At 47.9% G+C, this 22,020-nt stretch overlaps 1 protein-coding gene and 1 non-coding gene across 6 annotated transcripts in view; both read right to left on the reverse strand.

Annotated features, from left to right (window-relative positions):
• Positions 1-22,020, reverse strand: part of IRAK2 (interleukin 1 receptor associated kinase 2) — a 78,241-nt gene that overhangs the window by 14,576 nt on the left and 41,645 nt on the right. For 3 of the 5 annotated variants that reach the window (XM_021934204.2, XM_021934202.2, XM_021934201.2), the window contains 7 exons: positions 19,000-19,103; positions 15,599-15,793; positions 15,452-15,516; positions 11,643-11,757; positions 8,939-9,048; positions 5,930-6,125; positions 1,826-1,888 (listed from right to left, as the gene is read on the reverse strand). In XM_021934204.2, coding sequence (XP_021789896.1) covers positions 1,826-1,888; positions 5,930-6,125; positions 8,939-9,048; positions 11,643-11,757; positions 15,452-15,516; positions 15,599-15,793; positions 19,000-19,103 — 848 coding nt within the window. Of the gene's footprint in view, positions 1-1,825; positions 1,889-5,929; positions 6,126-8,938; positions 9,049-11,642; positions 11,758-15,451; positions 15,517-15,598; positions 15,794-18,999; positions 19,137-22,020 lie in introns of all 5 variants that reach the window. The other 2 variants (XM_021934203.2, XM_021934200.2) reach the window with 1 other exon arrangement.
• LOC116273939 lies at positions 11,372-11,479 on the reverse strand. The gene has a single exon (XR_004182439.1). It is a non-coding gene; the product is annotated as a U6 spliceosomal RNA (small nuclear RNA).

A 22,020-nucleotide genomic window follows, 5' to 3' on the forward strand; every position in this document is an offset into this window, starting at 1 on the left:
TTTTTAGAAATCATTAGCAAAAAAATAATTCTAGACAATTTCATGTCAGTGCCTCAAAAGCCTCCTTCTACTGTGATACTTGTCCTGGGAGCCCCAGAGGACTGCTGGGAAATGCATCTCAAGAAAATAAGAAACTGCCCCCAAACAGCCCCAAACCACATCTGAGCTGCCCAGAGAGACCTCTCTGCAGCATATGGGATTGACTGGCCAAAAGGGGTGGAACTCACAGAGTTCAGCAAAGGAACATGTCGTGACTTTCTGCATGTAGCGGGGAGGCCTTCAGCCTCCCTACCCCAGAGCCCAGGGGATGCTTCTGGGGCCCAGTGACTAGGAAAAAAAAAAAAAAATCTGTCTGTTCCAATGGCCTCAATATCCAGTAGGAAAAGGTGCCCCCTCTCAAACTGATGAGGAAGACTAGAGCTTGCATGAGATTTGAAACTCTGCACAAGCCATGGGTCCAATTAAACCCCAGTTCCACCACTGGTCTCACTGAGGGGTGTGAGACAAGTCACTTCAGCTTGCCCTCAGTTTTCTCAGCTATAAATGGGAATGATAATACTGAATTCATATGGTTGGACTGTCAGAAGAAACAAGCAGGAGGCAGATGTGGTTAAGAACTCAGGATCTCGGGGCAGGGAGATCTGACTCAGAATTCCAGCTCTGACACTTGGTAACTCCAACCAAGATCCTAGGCCAACCTCAGAGCCAGCTTTCCTCATCTGCAGATGAACATAATGACTCTATCATGGAAAAGTTGAGATGATTTAGGTAGATAATGTATGGAAAGTATTTAACACAAAGTCAGGCTAGGTTGTTATATTTTTACTCTCTTTTGAGACAGGGTCTCACTCTGTCACCCAGGCTGGAGTGCAGTGGCACAATCTCGGCTCACTGCAACTTCCATCTCCTGGGTTCAAGCGATTCTCCTGCCTCAGCCTCCCAAGTAGCTGGGATTACAGGTATGTGCCACTACACTCAGCTAATTTTTGTATTTTTAGTAGAGATGGGGTTTTGCCATGTTGCCCAGGCTGGTCTCGAACTCCTGGCCTCAAGTGATCCGCCTGCCTTGGCCTCCTCCAAAGTGCTAGGATTAGAGGTGTGAGCTACCACACCTAGTCAGGTTGTTATATTTTTTTAAATGACTCTGTATATCAGATCTTTGGCCTACAAAATGGAAATTGTTTTTATTAAAGAAACTTATTTAAAAGGGCAGAAATTAACTTTTATCAATTTGAGGAAAATCCCTAACGAATTGCATGATATGTAGAGAAGAAGTGCGCTTTCTGTAAACATTCCAAATTCTTTTTTTTTTTTTTTGAGATGGAATCTTGCTCTGTCACCCAGGCTGGAGCGCAGTGGCACAATTTCGGCTCACTGCACCCTCTGCCTCCCAGGTTCAAGTGATTCTCCTGCCTCAGTCTACCAAGTAGCTAGGATTACAGGTGCATGCCACCACACCTGGATAATGTTGCGGGGGTTTCATACTTTTTTTTTTTTTTTTTAAATAGAGACGGGATTTCATCATTTTGGCCAGGCTGGTCTTGAACTCCTGATCTCAAGTGATCCACCCACATCGGCCTCCCAAAGGCTGGGATCACAGGCATGAGCCACGGTGCCAAGCCCCACATGCTATTATCATGAAAAAGCAATGGTTGGCTGGTAGGTGGGGATGGGAGGTTAAAGCTGCTTTGTGGAGATGCAAATGCAAGCTTGGACTGGGCCTCATTAGCATGTGTAAAATTAGCTAGAGTTGAGATCATTGCCCTCTCTACAGAGCTGTGAGTCCCAAATATACCACCCAGCCAAATGTGACAAGTTCCCTTACCAGGTAAACTGGGCTTCGGTTGTTATCCATTGCAGGGATGCCAGTGAGGACCTCGGCCAACACCTGGAGAGAACAGAACGTGAGTTAGCATGGTTCAGACACTTGTACAAACAGCCAGGCCGTAGATTCTGTCTTCTCAGTTGCAAAGTCTGAGCTCGAGGCACAGCTCTGCCATTGCCAGCAGACACACCTGCCCAAAATCTGGAACGTGGGAATATCACTAAACACCTCCTCCTCCCCCAATTAAAGATGCCACCAAGCTGCCAGTGGAAGGTTGTAATTAATTGATAGCCAGGCAGAGAAGATGGTTTTCAAAAATTCATGTGTGTGTGTGTTAATGTATGTTACCATAAGATATATAGGTATAGATAGATATAGATAGATACACACCTGTATATACACACTATTTTTTAAAGATTGTTTCTTCTTTTTTTTTTTTTTGAGACGGAGTCTCGCTCTGTCGCCCAGGCTGGAGTGCAGTGACCGGATCTCGGCTCACTGCAAGCTCCGCCTCCCGGGTTTATGACATTCTCCTGCCTCAGCCTCTCAAGTAGCTGGGACTACAGGCGCCCGCCACCTCACCTGGCTCGTTTTTTGTATTTTTTAGTAGAGACGGGGTTTCACCGGGTTAGCCAGGATGGTCTCGATCTCCTGACCTCGTGATCCGCCCGTCTCGGCCTCCCAAAGTGCTGGGATTACAGGCTTGAGCCACCGCGCCCGGCCCAAGATTGTTTCATTTAAAAATCCTGCAGCTGGCCAGATGCGTCGGCTCACGCCTGTAATCCCAGCACTTTGGGAGGCCGAGGCAGGTGGATCACGAGGTCAGGAAATCGAGATCATCCTGGTTAACATGGTGAAACCCCGTCTCTACTAAAAATACAAAAAATTAGCCGGGCATGATGGTGGGCGCCTGTAGTCCCAGCTACTTGGGAGGCTGAGGCAGGAGAACGGCGTGCACCCGGGAGGCAGAGCTTGCAGTAAGCTGAGATCCCACCACTGCACTCCAGCCTGGGCAACAGTGCAAGACTCCGTCTCAAAAAGAAAAGAAAAGAAAAGAAAAGAAAAGAAAATCCTTCAGCTATGGCAAGCAGGCATTGCTGTGTGAATCTCAGGAAAGGAAGGAGTCTGCATGCAGGCAGGTATCTCTTCCAGACAAATCTTGCAGCATCCATAGCATGTTTCACTCACAGGCCTTTCCTAACATTATTCATTAGTGCAGCCACTCGCACAAGGAGCACAACCCTGTATACATGTAAGTCACCAGAAAATTGGCAAACCATGATATATGTCTTCATAAACAGGAAACCTGCTTTGAACAGGGTTTCTCAGTAGAGACAAAGCCATGATGGTTAAGGGCTCTACAGTCAGGCCTGAGTTCAAATTCTGACTCTGTTCCTTACATGCTCAGGTGATCTTTAGGCAAGTAACTAAAACCTGAGCCTCAGTGTCCTCATCTGTTAAATGGGGACTAGCAGTTGTGAATATTAAAGGCGTGAATACCACACACTTAGTGTGGAATCTCTCTCCCACAGCATCTCTCGAAGCAAGTCAGAATAGGGTCACATTTATAGCCAAGAATCCCTCCAAGCCTGGAGGAAAAAGGATAAAGGTTTGAAACCACCCAGGATTAATAACAGACTGGCAGTGACCAGAAGAGGGCAGCAGAGGGCATCACGGCTGCAAGTGGGACAGGAGCCAATTGAAAAGGGACTCCTGACAGGTCCCTGCCAGGAAGGGATGGAACAAGGGGAAATGAATAAAAGATTTCCTGTGCCCCTTTCACAGGGCAGGCTCTGAGCCAAGTCCTTTATAGAGGTCACTGAGCACTCACCAAAAAACACTGAGCAATGCACTGTGCTGCCCACAGGAGAAGTTAAAGTTCAAAATCATTTCAGTCAACCAGAGGCAGGGCTGAGCAAAAGGGTGGCAGGAGACAGGGGGCATTCAATGAATGAATAGACCGATGGGTGGTAGATGAATGGATGGATGGGTGAATGTGTGGGTAGGTGGATAAATGGGTGGATGGATGGGTGGGTGGGTGGGTGGGAGGGTAGGAGGGAGGGTGGGTACATGGGTGGACAGGTGGGTAGGTGGATGGGTGAGTGGGTGCAAGGGTGGGTGCGTGGGTGGATGGGTGGGAGAGTGAATGGATGGATGAGGAAGTCACCTGTGACACTAACACACCGGTTAGAGGGTCAAGAGTAAACAGATATCAGAAGGAGGGTGTAAAGGTGGGAATAACAATAACCACAGTCATCATAATATTCTTGGTAGGTGCAGGGTGCAAGGTACCATGCTCACCTGCTTACATATATTATCCCATTTGTCTCCATGTATATCGTTAGCCCCATCTTACAGAAAGCATAACTGAGGCCCAGAGACAGAGGTGCTGGGTGTAGGTCACACAGCTGAAAGTAACTGAGCTGGGCCTAGGGGTTCCATCCCCCGGTTCTTTTCTTTCTTTTTTTTTTTTTTTTTTGAGACGGAGTCTCGCTCTGTCACCCAGGCTGGAGTGCAGTGGCCGGATCTCAGCTCACTGCAAGCTCCGCCTCCCGGGTTCACGCCATTCTCCTGCCTCAGCCTCCCGAGTAGCTGGGACTACAGGCGCCCGCCGCCACGCCCGGCTAAGTTTTTGTATTTTTAGTAGAGACGGGGTTTCACCGTGTTAGCCAGGATGGTCTCGATCTCCTGACCTCGTGATCCGCCCGTCTCGGCCTCCCAAAGTGCTGGGATTACAGGCTTGAGCCACCGCGCCCGGCCTTTTTTTTTTTTTTTTTAGACAGAGTCTTGCTCTTTTGCCCAGCCTGGAGTACAATAGTATGATCTCGGCTCACTGCAACCTCGGCCTCCCAAAGTACTGAGATTTCAGGCATATGCCACCACTCCCTGCCCATCCACCTGGTTCTTAAAGGAGCAGGAGCCTGGACTAGCCCTGCTGAGCTTCACTGAACAACTCGCAGTGGGGCTGAGGGAGGCAGAGGAACCTGCTGGGAGACACGGGGGTACAGAATCTGGGGTTCTTGCTGAGGGCAGAGGTGACTCAGGGCCACGGTTCTAGTGGCAGAGGTAGACAGGAGACTGTGGTCAGAGAGAGGAAGTACAGAGTTCAAGGCTAGAGAAGAAGAGAGGGTGAGGCCCACAGGGCAGCTGTATGCACTTGGCTGAAGCCAACCTGACTGTCACTCTTCTCAGCAGCATTTCCCAGACTGGGTTCCATGGAACACTGACGAGGACAGATATTCTGAGAAAACAAGGTTCCACAGTCAAATGAGCTTGGGAAACACTGCATACCCCTCTCTGGTGAATTCACAAGTCCCAGATTAAAGGCTCATTACCATCCTACCAGCTTGAATTAATCTTGTGGTAAAGAAACCTGCTTGGCTTTGCCTAATGCAATATTTCCAAGCCTGTCAAGGCATAAACCTTTTAACCCACCAATCCTAGAGATCCAAAGGAATTGGAGTTCTACAGAAATATACTCTGTAGACTGCTACACGCAGACCATGAGCTCCTGAGGGGAGGGCTGTGTTTTCGTTACATTCATATTCCTAGTGCCTGGCACAACACAATGGCAGACAAGGATAGTGGTGGTGGCAGGATGGGATGCTGGGTGAGTCAACGGTCGCTGAATGGATGGGCAGCTAAAGAGTGGATGGATGATCGGACAGCGATGAACAAATAAGGACAAATAGACAATTGGATGGACAGGTGGATGGCTGATGGGAATTAGGGAAGTCAGGAGAGGATATCTGGAGCCTACTAGAACCTGGATACTCATGAGCGGTTTTCCTTCAAGGGCTGGCAAATTTCTTCTGTAACAGGCCACACAGTAAATATGTGAGCTTTTGTGGGGCATGTTCAGTCTCTATCACATATTCTTTGGTTTAAAAATACAATCCTTTATAAATTAGAACTACTCTTAGCTCACAGACCACACAAAATAGGCCACAGGCCAGAGTGGCCTATGGGCCACGGTTTGACAGCCCCTGCTGAACTTTGATGGAACCCATCTGTGTGCCTCTACCGTATCCTGTGATTACAAAGGAGCTGTGGGAAGGACAAATCAGGGCGGGCCCCAGTCTAAGCAGGGAAGGATGCTCTTACTATTCCACAGCTGAAGACGTCCACTCGCTTCGTCAGCTGCCCCACCCGGATGAAATCCTCTGGCAGATACGCAACTGACGCCTGGAACAGGTGAGTCTTCATCACGGTGTATTTTGACCTTTTGTTGACAGGACACAGGTGAGCCATTGGGTGAGCAAGCTTGGGGGTGAGATTTTGGTCCAGCAAGACATTAGAGCTGTGGAAACGAAAGGGGAGATAACCTTCTCATTTTAAGCTGGATAACAACAGGTTGCCATGGAGACCCTTTGGGGAGACAATATAGTGGCAGAGCAACATCGGCTCCTGCAAGTTGAGGTCTCTAAAGACCCTCAGCATGGAGCTTCTGAGGCAGCCCTGACTGGGGAAGAGAGGACATCAGGAGCATACTCCCTCCAGCAAATGGAGATGGAGTTCAGAATTAGTCTTGCTGCCCCAGGAATGTGGCCAAAGAAGTGCAGCCTCCCTAATTCCCACAGACGCCAACCCTGATCAGCCTCAGCTTGCCAAGCCTATACGTTGTGCAGACTCGGTCTCTTCCACAACTGTTCCAACCCCCAGCTCTGGCATGGCTGACTCAGGTCTAAGTGGCCAGCATCCTTTGTGACTAAACCTGCCCCAGATCATGTTTAAAAAAAAAAAAAATCCCTCTTAGCCAGGCACAGTGGCTCACGTCTGTAATCCCAGCACTTTGGGAGGCAGAGATGGGCAGATCACCTGAGGTCAGGAGTTCAAGACCAGCCTGGCCAACATGCTGAAACTCCATCTCTACCAAAAATACAAAAATTAGCCAGGTGTGGTGGTGGGCGCCTGTAGTCCCAGCTACTCAGGAGGCTGAGGCAGGAGAATTGCTTGAACCCAGGAGGCAGAGGTGCACTCCAGCCTGGGCAACAGAGTGACACACTGTCTCAAAAAAAAAAAAAAAAAAAAAATCATTTGACCCAGTCATCTAACCCACAGGAGCAAACACTGAGAACATACTCCAAAATGGGAAAAAGCTAAGCCACATGTGTACCGATATTTAGTGCAGGCCAGGTGTAGTGACTCGTGCCTGTAATCCCAATACTTCGTGAGGCCGAGACAGGAGGATTGCCTGAGCCCAGGAGTTTGAGACCAGCGTGGGCAGCATGGCAAGACCTCATCTCCACTAAAACAAACAAATTTAGCTGGGCATGGTGGTGCATGCCTGTAGTCCCAGCTACTTGGGAGGCTGAGATGGGAAGCTGCGGTGAGCAGAGATTGCACCACTGTACTCCAGCCTGGGCAAAAGAGCAAGACCCTGTTTCAAAAAAAAATTTTTTTTTGGCCAGGCGCAGTGGCTCATGCCTGTAATCCCAGCACTTTGGGAGGCCAAGGTGGGCGGATCACGAGGTCAGGAGATCGAGACCATCCTGGCTAACACAGTGAAACCCCATCTCTACTAAAAATACAGAAAATTAGCCGGGAGTGGTGGCAGGTGCCTGTCGTCCCAGCTACTCAGTAGGCAGAGGCAGGAGAACGGCAAGAACCTGGGAGGCGGAGCTTGCAGTGAGCAGAGATTGCACCACTGCACTCCACAACAGAGCGAGACTCTGTCTTTTTTTTTTTTTTTTTTGTATTTTTAGTAGAGACACTGTTTCACCATGTTAGCCAGGATGGTCTCGATCTCCTGACCTCGTGATCTGCATGCCTCAGCTGCCCAAAGTGCTGGGATTACAGGCACGAGCCACTGCACCCGGCCAAAAAAAAAAAAAAGTTTTTATCATGTGTGCAAGGAGTGGTTAAGTAAATTATGGGCAAATTCCTTCAGGGGAAGATTAACAAGACACTAAAAAACATGATGGTATACAATGTAGTGAAATGTTTACTATATTTAAATGAAGGGGTAAAGAACAGGATGTGAATTGGTACCTAGGTGCAACCTACAGACTAAGGATTTGTGTGGGCAGGAACTGAAAAAAGAAACAAAATCTAGAGGCCAGCTGATGAGTCACGGGGTAGGTCAGTGGTGACCTCTCTCACCCTTGCATTTCCTTGACTGCTATTACAATTATTGTTGCAATTAAATAAAAATTGGGGCAGAGGGCTGGGGGGGGTGGCTCACACCTGTAATCCCAGCACTTTGGGAGACCAAGGTGGGTAGATCACCTGAAGTCAGTAGTTCGAGACCAGCCTGGCCAATATGGTAAAAGCCTATCTACTAAAAATACAAAAATTAGCTCGGTGTGGTGGCGAGCACCTGTAATCCCAGCTACTCAGGAGGCTAAGGCAGGAGAATCACTTGAACCAGGGAGGTAGAGGTTGCAGTGAGCTGAGATTGCACCACTGCACTCCAGACTGGGTGACAAGCGTGAAACTCCGTCTCAAAAAACAAAAAAAAATTCGGGGAGAGAAAAGAGGAAAGGACTTCCACAAGTCAAATGGAAAGAGAACTTTGGAGAAATATGAGTTCTGTGTCTATGAAGCCAGTTCTGCCAAATTTTCTGGTATCTTTGGAATCCCTCCCTATCCTAACCATCCCTAGATGGGGACCTCTCCCTCTCGTGTGCATGGCACTGAGATGCAGGGATGCAGGCCTAAGCTGCAGGAGCCTTCCAGACAAGATGCTAACACCAACAGCTACACAAGGAAGGCACAGGTCTCAGAGAAGACACTGAACAAGGAGCTCAAAATCCCAGGGGGTTGGCAGACATGGCCCAAAGTTCAAGGATGGGGTCCAGGCCAGCTGCTGAGTGGATGGTGAGATGCAGCAAGGTGTGGAGGGCTTGTTGGAAAAACAGCAGCTCCGAAAGACAAATGTGACAGGTAGGGAATTCATGCTGAGAGCAATTAGACTCAGAGCACAGCCCGGAAACACTGATTTTTGAGGGCATAACAGAGAAAAAGACATCCAGGGGAGGGCAGAGGAGAGGAGGTGGGAAGAGAAAAACAAAGAGGACAGGAGTGAGTGGCAGGGGTGAGGTGAGCCAGGAATAGGTGCCAGTTCTACCCTTGCAGCCCAGGCCCCAGCAAGGTCCAGCCCACCTCTCTCACCTCTTGACGTTGCTGTGGATGATCTCCAGACCGTGCAGGTACTCGACGGCACAGAGCAGCCCTGAGCAGATGCTGACACGCTGGGGCCAGGGGAGGGGGTCGGAGCCACCCTAAGAGAAAGAAAAACAGGACAAACAGTCACAATGTACCTTTCTAAGTCTTGATGGTGGCCGGGCGCAGGGGCTCACACCTGTAATCCCAGCACTTTGGGAGGCCGAGGCGGGCGGATCACGAGGTCAGGAGATCGAGACCATCCTGGCTAACACAGTAAAACCCCATCTCTACTAAAAATACAAAAAATTATCTGGGCATGGTGATGGGTGCCTGTAGTCCGAACTACTTGGGAGGCTGAGGCAGGAGAATGACGTGAATCCAGGAGGCGGAGCTTGCAGTGAGCCGAGATTGTGCCACTGTACTCCAGCCTGGCAACAAAGCGAGACTCTGTCTCAAAAAAAAAAAAAAAACAAAGTCCTGATGGCAGGGTCCCCGGCTCCTGACCCTCCTCCTGCCCTTCATGTCCTCTGCCAGAGGGCTCAGCATGATACTGCGAGTTTTTCACTGTTTTTGTTTGTTTGTTTGTTTGTTTGTTTGCTTGTTTTGAGACAGGGTGTTGCTCTGTCACCCAGACTGGAATGCAGCATCATAGCTCACTGTAGCCTTGAAATCCCAGGTTCAAGTGACTCTCCCGCCTCAGACTCCCAAGTAGCTGGGATCACAGGCACGTGCCACCACTCCCAGCTAATTTTTGTATTTTTCGTGAATACAGGAAATGTGGCCATGTTGGCCACACTGGTCTCGAATTCCTGGGCTCAAGTGATCCACCCACCTCGCTCTCCCAAAGTGCTGAGATTACAGGCATGAGCCATGTGCCTCACCCTATACTATGGGTTTTGACATCAGACAGATCTAGAGGTAACTCCCAGTTCAGACATGCACTAGCTATGTAATTTTGGAAAAAGACACTTAATGTCTCTGAGCTTCAGTTTCCTTGGGTATAAAATGGAAATGTTAATCCCTATGTTTTAGGGTTGCTGTAAGGATTCAAGGAAATATATGGTATGCCCCTAGCATAGCACCTGCCACACAGTAGGTACTCAATCAGCGGTTATTTTCATCATGTCTATTATAGTGGCTGCTCTGGAATTTCTCTCGGAAAGAGGCTGGTTGGGAGAAGAGCTAGGGAGCTTGTGTGTGAGAGCCAAGCACCTGGGCCTTACGCTGATTTTATCTGTATTAGGGGAAACTTCACCAGGGCTAACTCTCATTTGCTCCCACTGTTGTTCTAAGACTGACTCTCCCAGGCTAAATCATCACTTTTTTTTTTTTTTTTTTTCGAGACAGAGTCTCACTTTGTCACCCAGGCTGGAGTGCAGTGGCACAATCTCAGCTCATTGCAACCTCTGCCTCCTGGGTTCAAGTGATTCTCCTTTCTCAGCCTCCTGAGTAGCTGGTACCACAGGCACATGCCACTATGCCTGACTAATTCTTATATTTTTAGTAGAGACAGGGTTTCACCATATTGGTCAGGCTGGTCTCAAACTTCTGACCTCAAGTGATCCACCTGCCTCAGCTTCCCAAAGTGCTGGGATTACAAGAGTGAGCCACTGTGCCCAGCCTCATCACTTATTTTTGAAGCCCTGGAGTAGGACCCACATCCACTAAGAACTGGCCTGGACAACCCCTGCTAATTTCTTCTAAAAAACTCTGAAACCTAGAGCCAGACAAACCCAATGTAAGCTCTGGCCTGACACTTGTCTCCTATGTTCCTTTGGGCAACTCACTTTGTCTCTATGTGTCAGAGATTCCTCTTTTGAAAAATGGGAGAAGAAAGTGCTTTGGCTGTGGCACGGCCTGGAGGAGATGACCTGTGTAAAACCCTTATCAAAGCAACCTGCACACAGTGAGTGCCCAGAAAAGCTAATGATCATTAGTATGCCATGAATAACTGCTTTGTCTGGTCTCTGCCATGGGAAGCAATAATTCTGTTATGGAATAACTCTTTCCCCTCTATTTGAGGATACGATAAGCAGAGGCCTGTTTTAAAACACTGTAATTTTTATTAAGGATTACCTTCACATGATGTAATACTCTAATAGTAAGTTTGCTTCTTATTCTGGGCCCCAATCACCTAGTTCTCCCTAGCAGTAGCCAGTGAACCAGCTTCTTGTGTATCTTTCCAGAGATATTCCATAAACACACAAGCAAATAGGTATATATTAGAAGAACATTTTATAACAAAAATTCACCTCTACTTTTCCATACTCTTTACCTCTTAATTCTTTTTCTTGTCCTACTGCATTGGCTAACACCTCCGGAACCACAATGAACGAAGTTCGTTCTGTGAGATACTTTTGTCATGCTCTTAATTTGAATGAAATGCCTCTCATCAAATTTTTTTATAGATTTTTTCCTGAAGATGTTTAATCAGATCTTTTTGTGCTTTTCTTTTTCTTTTTCATATTTTGTCATCCTCATTCAGGAGCCATGCTGATCTTCTCTGTATCGTTCCAATTTTGGTACCCATGCTGCCAAAGTGAGCACTTAACCAGATTTTATGTATCCTGGCCCCACTTCTCTCCTTGAAGTCTCCCTGGTCTCACCTAGATGGTCCCTCTCCCCTCTGAATTTCTGTAAGTCCTTAACCCTTGACCCCACGGCTGGGTGCAGCCTGGTCCCATTCTCTGACCATGAGCCAGTCCCTTACCTGACCCTGCAGTCTGTCCTGTAGGGAACCATTTGCCATGTAGGGGTAGATGAAGCTGTGAAACTGTCTTGCAGCACAGAAGCCCAGCACAGGTAAGACATTGGGGTGGCAGCATCTGGAATCGGGCATCAGTGCAGGGGTGAGGAGTCAGACGGAAAGAATGATCTACTTCCTCATGTCCCACCCCTCTTCTGCCCTCTCCTCCTCCAAGGCCACCAGTAACCTCCCAGGTTACTGGTGCCACATGCTCTGACCCCTAAGGGCCTGGCCCGAGTGGAAAGATGAAAACTGCTTGCCTTCAAGGAGTGTGGCGGTCCTCACCCTGCTTTACTGCTCTGCAGCACGTGACACCTCAACTGCCCCATCTCCAGAAACAGAGACTGAGAGCTTAAGGGACTTGCCCAAGGTCAGAAACTAGCAAGCAGTAAAGCCAGGACCAGATCCCACATCTGCCTGACTCTAGGACTGGGGTTCTTTCCTGAAATCCTCTTCTGCTGGTTCTCAGTCACCATTCCCTCCTGACTCTCCTCCTACGTCTCTCACCACCCTGTCCTGGCCCTTTTCACTAAGACCCCCCTCCTTTGCCTTCCTCTTTCTGCCAGCTGGACTCCTTATCTTGTTTAGCATGTTGCTCCTCCAAGAACCTCCCATTGCTATAGGGAACATTCCCAAATATCTTATCGCCAGCCCCATCCTAAGCTCCAGACCTGAACGTCAGCTTGCATCCTGATGCTCAGGTCAACATCATCCTAGCCTCAACAAGTCCCAAACCTGTTTCTTCACCCATATTTATTATCCCAGAAAGGCACATCACCACCCACCCAGTTTCCTAGAAACCTTCTTATCTCCCATATCAAATCAGTCACCATTCACTGCCACAAATAACTTTTAAAATGTCCCTTCATTCCCCTGTCCTCTGCCTTGGGTCACTTGGATTGGGTTAGGCTCTGATTCAACCTCCCAAGACTATTGTAAATGGCCTCCTGCCCTTCTCTGCTCCACCCTTCTCTGCCTCCACCCTTCTCTGCTTCCCGCAAGCCAAGTATTACTCGCTTTTGCATACTCATTAGAGTTATTTACATGTCTTCCCACTGGACCATAAACTTCCCCAAGGCAGGGGCTCTGTATGCTTCTGGCCTACACTCCCTAGAGCCTAGAAAAGGGCTTGACTACTCACATTTTCTAAATCGATGAATGAAGGAGTGACTGCTGACTCCGTGAAAGCACTAAGCCAAAGTGGAAAGGGAATCATACTTCTAGTTTTTATTAGATGTGTGTGTGGGTATCTATGTGTGTGTGTGTATGTACACATGTGAGTATTCATATACATGTATGTATAGAGAAAGCATTAAAGAAAACATATCGAAATATGGGCCCGGCACAATGGCTCACATCTAAAATCCCAACACTTCAGAGGCCAAAGCAGGAGGATCACTTGAGCCAGGGAGTTCAAAACCAGCCTGGGCAACATAGCGAGATCCTGTCTCTACAAAAAAAGTTTTAACAATTAAAAAAGGAAATATATCAAAATATTAAAACAGTAGTGCTTATCTATAGGTGCTGTGAAAAATAGTTTCTATTTTCTTATTTATAATTTTATGTTTAAATTTTTACTGTTTAAATAATTAATTTAAAAAAAATTTTTTTTTGAGACAGAGTCTCACTCTGTTGCCCAGGCTGGAGTGCAGTGGTGCAATCTGGGCTCACTGCAACCCACTTCCTGGGCTCAAGTGATTCTCATTCCTCAGCCTCCTGAGTAGCTGGGACTACAGGTGCGTGCCTACACGCCAGGCTGATGTTTGTATGATAGACATGAGGTTTTGCCATGTTGGCCAGGCTGGTCTCAAACTGACCTCAACTGATCTGCCCACCTCGGCCTCCCAAAGTGCTGGCATTACAGGTGTGAGCCACCATGCCCGGCCTTTATTTTTGAGACAGAGACTCACTTTGTTGCCCAGGCTGGAATGTAGTGTCGTAATCTCGGCTCACTGCGAACTCTGCCTCCTGGGCTCAAGTGATCCTCCCACCTCAGCCTCCCGAGTAGCTGGGACTGCAGGCATGCACCACCACACCCAGCTAATTTTTGTATTTTTTGTAGAGATGGGGTTTTGCCATGTTGCCCAGGCTGATCTCGAACTCCTGGGCTTAAGTGACCCACTCACCTCAGCCTCCCAAAGTGCTGGGATTATAGGTGTGAGCCACCATGCCCAGCCAAAAAAATGTTTTTATATATATATTTTTTTTTCAGTTGAGACAGGGTACAGCTATGTTGCCCAAGCTGGTCTCAAACTCCTTGGCTCAAGCAATCCTCTTGCCTCGGCATCAAAGTTCTGGGATTACAGGTATGAACCACCATACCTGGTCAATTTTCTTTATTATTTTTTTTAATTTTATTTATTTATTTATTTTTTGAGATGGAGTTTCGCTCTTGTTGCCCAGGCTGGAGTGCAATGGCGTGATCTCGGCTCACCGCAACGCCGCCTTCCAGGTCCAGGTTCAAGCGATTCTCCTGCCTTGGCCTCCCTAGTAGCTGGGATTACAGACGCCCGCCACCACGCCTGGCTAATTTTGTACTTTTAGTAGAGACGGGGTTTCTCCATGTTGGTCAGGCTGGTCTCGAACTCCTGACCTCAGGTGATCCACTTGCCTCAGCCTCCCAAAGTGCTGTGATTACAGGCATGAGCCACCGCGCCCGGCTAATTTTCTTTATTTTTTAACACTGGTTCCAGAATGAACAGATACTCAATTTTCTTTATTTCTTAAAATACCCTACAATATAAGGCACAAGTGTTTCAGATGAAAAATAATTTTTTTAAAAAAAAAGCACACACATGGCCGGGCACAGTGTGGCTCACACCTACAATCCCAGCATTTTGGGAGGTCGAGGCAGGAGGATCACTTGAGCTCACCAGCCTGGTCAACATAGCAAGACCCCATCTCTACAAAAAAAAAAGAAAAAGAAAAAGAAAAAAATGAACTGGGTGCACACCTATAGTCCCAGCTTCTCAGAGGCTGAGGTGCGAGGATCGCAAGCCCAGGAGTTCAAAGCTGCAGTGATCTACGATCATTCCAAGGCCATTCTAGCCTAGGCAATAGAGCAAGACCCTATCTCTTAAAAAAGAAAAATAAAGCCTGGCACGGTGGCTCACACTTGTAATCCCAGCACTTTAGGAGACCAGAGTGGAAAGATCACTTGAGGTCAGGAGTTTGAGACCATCCTGGCCAACATGGCGAAACCCCGTCTCTACTAAAAATACAAAAATTAGCCGGGCATGGTGGCGCACGCCTATAATCCCAGCTACTCGAGAGGTTAAGGCTCGAGAGTCACCTGAACCTGGTAGCAGAGATTGCAGTGAGCCGAGATCACACCACTGCACTCCAGCCTGGGAGACAGAGAAAGACTCTGTCTCAAAAACAAACAAACAAACAAACAAACAAACAAACAAAGAAAAAAAAAAAGGAGAGAAGCAGATTTATTCCCATGTGGAAGGAAGGAGTTGGAGTAAGCCAAGGTTCCTTTATAATTCTAATCTAGACATAGAATTGCTACACAGGAGAAGAATGGACTCTGGAGCCAAACCAGGTAGATCCAAATCCTGGCTCTGCCGCTCATTAGCTGTGTGACCTTGGATGAGACATTTAACCCCTCTGTGCCTCAATTTACCCATCTGTAAAATAATGTGATAATAGCAGCTACATTTATAGGGTTCTTGTAAGGACTAAATGACATGCCTGGCACACAGGAAGCACTATATAAAGGTTAGCCATCATCATTATTAAACACAGGATTTTCCAAAGGGGAGGCTTACCTAAGACAAATCTGCAGCTCTGCCTGGAAGAATCTTTCAATTGATCCTGGACTTGAACAGGCTGTCTGCGGAGAAAGAAATCAGAGCGTGAAGATCCCGCCCCACCCCTGCAGCCTCCACCCCAACTAGAAACCAAGAAGCGCTCACCTCTCTGAGCTTCTTGAAGACGAATGGCGTCCCGTGCCTGTGCCCTCTGTAGACATCAGCAAAGGTCCCCTGGCTGATTTTGTGGTTTTGATTGAAGTCATCAGTTGCCTGGACCACATCTGCCTCACTCCAGAAAAGGCTGTCTCCAGCCAAGCTCAAAAGTTTTTCCTGCTTAGGAATGGAGGTGCTGTAGTCCTGGATACCCAGAGAGAAGAGATGGAGATTACTATGGAATCTCGTTTCCTTTGCTACCTCAAGGGACCTTGGAACAACAGAGCTGAAGGGGTGGAGGGGATCATCTTATCCAACGGAAACTGTAAAAAGGACATGGAGAGACCCAAGCTCAAATCCCGGCTCTGTCTGTATCTTGCTCTGTGACCTTGGGTGAGCTACTTAACCTCTCTGAGCCTCAATTTTTTCCATCAGCAAAAATGAAGGTAACAATAGTACTCTGAAGAGTAATTTTGAAGACTAAGATGTGAGTATTCCTGGCACATGGTTGATGTTTCCTTTAATTCAGTTCACAAAAGTGAGCACTGAGGAAATAAAACAGCTGAAGTGAGGTCACACAGCTGGTCAGCGGCCGAGCTCAGCACCCTTGGTCCAATACACAGCATGGATAATGGGGTTCCAGACTCCTGGGAAGTGGGATACAGGTTCATATAACCAAACCAGGGGTGTCCAATTGTTGGTTTGCCTAGACCATGCTGGAAGAATTGTCTTGGGCCACACATAAAATACACTAATACTAATGATAGCTGATGAGCTTTTAAAAAAAAAAATTGCAAAAAAAACTCATAACGTTTTAAGAAACTTTACGAATTTGTGTTGGGCCACATTCAAAGCCATCCTGGGCTGCACACGACCCATGGGCAAGCAAGACAAGCCTGCTCTAAACAGAATTCCAGAGACTGCATGTGTACATAAGCCTATAAAGAGAAGTTCTGCTTCCCTTTTTAATAACTTCTCTCTTTAAAACAGATGTACGGAAATTTAAAAAAAAAATTTTTTTTTGAGACAGAGTCTTGCACTGTCGCTCAGGCTGGAGTACAGTGGTGCAATCTCGGCTCACTGCAAGCTCCGCCTCCGGGGTTCAAGCCATTCTCCTGCCTCAGCCTCCCGAGTAGCTGGGACTACAGGTGCCCGCCACCACGTCCGGCTAATTTTTTCTATTTTTTCTAGTAGAGATGGGGTTTCACCATCTTAGCCAGGATGGTCTCCATCTCCTGACCTCGTGATCCGCCCGACTCCACCTCCCAAAGTGTTGGGATTACAGGCACGAGCCACCGTGCCCGGCCTAAATTTAAATTTTTTAAAGTTGCATATGCTCTTAACAGTTTTTGAAAATTAGTATCCATAACCCCATTATCCATTTAACTGCTATTAAAGTTGGTGTATTTCCGGCCTATTAGATATATTAGGATTTATTTAACAAAACTGGTATCATGCCACACACATAGTTTTGATTTCTTTTTGAGACAGGTCTCACTTTGACACCAAGGCTGGAGTGCAGTGACATGATGTCAGCTCACCGCAGCCTCAACTTCCCAGGCTCAAGAAATCCTTTCATCTCAGCGCCCCCAGGTAGCTGGGACTACAGGTGTGTGCCACCATGCCTGGCTAATTTTTTAACTTTTTGTAGAGTCCAGGCACAGTGGTTCACACTTGTAATCTCGCCATTGTGGGAGGCAAAGGCAGGCAGATCATCTAAGTTCAAGACCAGCCTGGGCAACATGGTGAAACCCTGTTCTCTATTAAAAATACAAGAATTAGCCAGGCATGGTGGCACACACCTATAATCCCAGATACTCGGGAGGCTGAAGCAGGAGAATCGCTTAAACTGGGGAACCAGAGGTTTCAGTGAGCCGAGACAGCCTGGGCAACAGAGGGAGACTGTCTCAAAATAACTTTTTGGCCAGGCACGGTGGCTCATGCCTGTAATCCCAGCACTTTGGGATGCTGAGGTGGGCGAATCACATGAGGCCAGGAGTTCAAGACCAGCCTGGCCAACATGGCAAAACCCTGTCTCCACTAAAAATACAAAAAAATTAGCCAAACATGCTGGCATGTGCATGTAATCCCAGCTACTCGGGAGGCTGAGGCAGGAGAATAGCTTGAACCTGGGAGGCAGAGGTTGCAGTGACCAAGATCATGCCACTGCACTCCAGCTTGGGTGACAAAGCAAGATTCCTCAAAAAAAAAAAAAAAAAAAAAAAAACTTTTTTGTGGAGACAGGATCTCACACTGTTGCCCAGGTTGGTCTCAAACTCCTGGGCTCAAGTGATCCTCCCATCCCAACCTCCCAAACCTCCCAAAGTGTTGGTATTATCCTTCACAGAAGACTCATCTATTTCTTAATTTAGAGATGGGGCCTCCCTATGTTGCCTAGGCTGGTCTCCAACTCCTTGGCTCAAGCGATCCTCCCACCTCAGCCTCCCAAGTAGCCAGGACTACAGGCATGTGACACCACACCTGGGACATGGAAGAGCTTCATTAACCACACTCATGCAAAGCTGGCTTCTCCCCCAGGCACTGGATGCAAAGGGTCTCAGACTCACAACACTTTTAGGAGCCATCAAAACATTTTAATTTATTTTAAAATCAGAAGAAAATAAATGAACTTTTAGAGTCAAAGAAATGTCCTCATTTTTAATCCAGCTTGGATTTTATTTATCTTTATACCAATATGGTCATAATTTTTTTTTTTTTTTTTTTTGAGACAAGGTCTCACTCTGTCACCCAGGGTAGAGTGTGGTGGGAGGATCATGGCTCACTGCAACTTCTGCCTCCTGGGCTGAAGCCATCCTCCCGCCTCAGCCTCCCAAGTAGCTGGGACCACAGATCAAAAATAAAATAAAATAATGGCTAGGTGTGGTGGCTCACATCTGTAATCCAAGCACTTTGGGAGGCTGAGGCGGGTGGATCACCTGAGGTCAGGAGTTCGAGACCAGCCTGGCCAACATGGTGAGACCCCCTTCTCTACTAAAAATACAAAAAATTAAAATACAAAAAATTAGCTCAGCGTGGTGACATGCACCTGTAATCCCAGCTACTTGGGAGGCTGAGGCAGGAGAATCACTTGAACCCGGGAAGTGGAGGTTGCAGTGACCCGAGATCGTGCCACCGCACTGCAGCCTGGGCGGCACAGTGAGACTCCGTCTCAAAAATAATAATAAATTAAAAAACAAGAAGTGTACTCAGTGAAGTGCCCTCCCTCCCTCTCCCCACTATTATTGACCTCCTCTACTTACAGTCTTAGAAGCTTGGGGTAATTTGATGGCAATTTCCCTTCTCCTCCCCACCCTTAAATTGGTCTTAAGGGGTAGAGAAATTGCATTTTAGAGAGGGAACTACATGCTGGGAGACATGGCTTGGGGGCTGCAGCCGAGGGGTGGATTTACCTTTGAATCAGAAGAAGTGGGGAGGTTGGTTCTCAAGGAATGAGGGGCATCTTCTTCAGGAGGCTGGAGAAAGGCCTGTTGGTGGGCTCTGGCTGGAGAGGACCCTGGAAAGGAGGGATTGCGGGTCAGGATGCAGCCTGGGGGAGGAAGACAGGAGGGATCCTGGTCTAGTCCTCCAACCATGCCAGTCTCCTGTTCACTCCCCAAACGCTTGCTGCTGCCACTTCCTGACACCCACCATGTGCCGGCCAACACACTCCTCAAGCATCACCTCAGGATAAGCCTCTGACTCCCCTACGACCTGGGGCCTATTTATCATCCCAGTTGACAAGTGGAGACACAAAGGCACCGGAGGTAGATGCAGTGCTCAGGACCACCCAGCCAGTAGACGGTAGAGCCAAAATTCAGACGGAAATCTGTTTGACTTCTAGGCCCTGCACTATCTCACCTCCTACTCAAAGAGCAGAAAAAGACACAGAGGTGAACTAGCTACCGAGCCTGGCTTCCAGAAACCTCCACCGTGGCAGGGATGCAATAACCATCCTCCGAGGATATATCCCACGGGAAAGCGAGGTCAGAGGGAGGAGACACCATAACAGGCTGGGAGATGAGGAGGATTCACAGAGGAAGGGGCACCTGACCTGGGCTTGAAAGACGGAGAAACGTTTTCAATAAGCAGATATGGGGCAGTGGAACTAGCCCATGCAGAGGTGGGGCAGTAGAAGGGCCCGGGGCTGTAGTAAGTTAACATCTAGGTACACAAATTAGGAAACATCATGCCAGGCACTGTTCTAAATACTTCACGTCTGTAATCCCAGCACTTCGGGAGGCTGAGGCAGGAGGATTGCTTCAGCCCAGGAGTTTGAGATCAGCTTGGGCAACATGACAAGATCTCGTTTCTACAAAAGATTTTTTTTTCTTTTTTTTTTTTTTTTTGAGATGGAGTCTTGCCCTGTCACCCAGGCTGGAGTGCAGTGGTGCGATCTCGGCTCACTGCAAGCTCCGCCTCCCGGGTTCATGCCATTCTCCTGGCTCAGCCTCCCAAGTAGCTGGGACTACAGGCGCCCGCCACCACGCTTGGTTAATTTTTTGTATTTTTAGTGGAGACGGGGTTTCACTGTGTTAGCCAGAATGGTCTCGATCTCCTGAACTCGTGATCCACCCGTCTCGGCCTCCCAAAGTGCTGGGATTACAGGCATGAGCCACTGCACCTGGCCCTACAATTTTTTTTTAAATAGCCAGGTATGGTGGTGTATACCTGTGGTCCCTGCTACTTGAGAGGCTGAGGATCACTTGCGCCCAAGAGGTCAAGGCTATAGTGAGCCATGATCACACCACTGCACTCCAGCCTAGGAGACAGAATGAGACCCTGTCTCAAAAAAAAAATCCTTTCAGTGCATTAACTCATCCAATCCTCATGCCAATCAGGAGATAAGGTACCACTGTACCATTTTCATTGCCTCTTTGCAGATGGCGAAATGAGGCATGGAGAGGTTAAGTAACTTTTCCAAGTGCACACAGTCAGTGGTTCCAGTGTCTATGCTCTTTTTTTTTTTTTTTTTAACAGAATCTCACTCTGTTGCCCAGGCTGGAGTGCAGTAGCACTCTCTCAGCTCACTGCAACCTCCACCTCCTGGGTTCAAGCGATTCTCCTGCCTCAGCCTCCCAAGTAGCTGGGACTACAGGCATGTGGCATGATGCCAGCTAATTTTTGTATTTTTATTAGAGACAGGGTTTCACCATGTTGGCCAGGCTGGTCTTGATCCACTTGCCTCGGCCTCTCAAAGTGCTGGGATTATAGGTGTGAGCCACCATGTTCGGCTGCGCCTGTGCCCTTAATCCCTTAGTGAGTGAACAAGATTCACAAGACAGAAAGTTTGACAAGTAGTTTAGGGTCACTTAAACATGAGGTTAAAGAGGGTGAAATTTCTTCACTAGGCCCCACGTGAAGATTAATCTGAAGACTAATGAGGCCATCTGGTCGGGGGGTCTCCTGGGTGAGCAGAGGCACAGACTGTGGGTGAGGTGAGCCATGGTGGCTGGTCCACACAGAAGCAGGACTCGGCCAGAGGCCAGAGGCTTCAAACATCATCATCTGGAAATACCCAGGGAGCCCCACGGCAAGGACAGCTTCTGAGTAACTGGGGACCTGACCCTTCCAAAGGAACCTGGGCTTGACTCCAAGATTACTGGATAAATCTACCTGCTTCAGGTATTTGTGGCTTACAACATCAGGAAAGGAGTGATTCATCTGGAACTTTGGCTATTAAGAAATTTATTTTGGGCTGGGCACGGTGGCTCAGGCTTGTAATCCCAGCACTTTGGGAGGCTGAGGCAGGTGGATAACCTGAGGTTAGAAGTTCAAGACCAGCCTGGCCAACATGGTGAAACCCCATCTCTACAAAAATACAAAAATTAGCCTGGCATGATGGCAGGTGCCTGTAATCCCAGCTACTTGGGAGGCTAAAGCAGGAGAATTGCTTGAACCAGGGAGGTGGAGGTTGCCGTGAGCTGAGATATGCCATTGCACTCCAGCCTGGGCGACCGAGCGAGACTCTGTCCCAAAAAAAAAAAAAAAAAAAAATTATTTTGGCTGGCACAGTGGCTCACACCTGTAATCCCAGTGCTTTGGAAGGCTGAGGCAGATGGATCACCTGAGGTCAGGAGTTCAAGACCAGTCTGGCCAACATGGTGAAACCCTGTCTCTACTAAAAATACAAAAATTAGTGGGGCATGGTGGCACGTGCCTGTAGTCCCAGCTACTCGGGAGGCTGAGGCACAAGAATCACTTAAATCTGGGAGGCGGAGGTTGCAGTGAGCTGAGATCATACCACTGCACTCCAGCCTGGGCAACAGAGCGAGACTCGGTCTCAAAAAACAAAAAAACAAAAATTTATTTCACGAGACTGAAAATAGAATCAGCCTGGCTAAACAATTAACCCACACAGATAGCTGATAAAATGAAATCACCTGAGAAAAGGTCTGGAGCCTGTCAAGGGGCTGCCCTCAGCCTCATTCCTG

This window comes from Papio anubis, chromosome 2, assembly GCF_008728515.1.
Source record: "Papio anubis isolate 15944 chromosome 2, Panubis1.0, whole genome shotgun sequence".
NCBI lineage: Eukaryota > Metazoa > Chordata > Mammalia > Primates > Cercopithecidae > Papio > Papio anubis.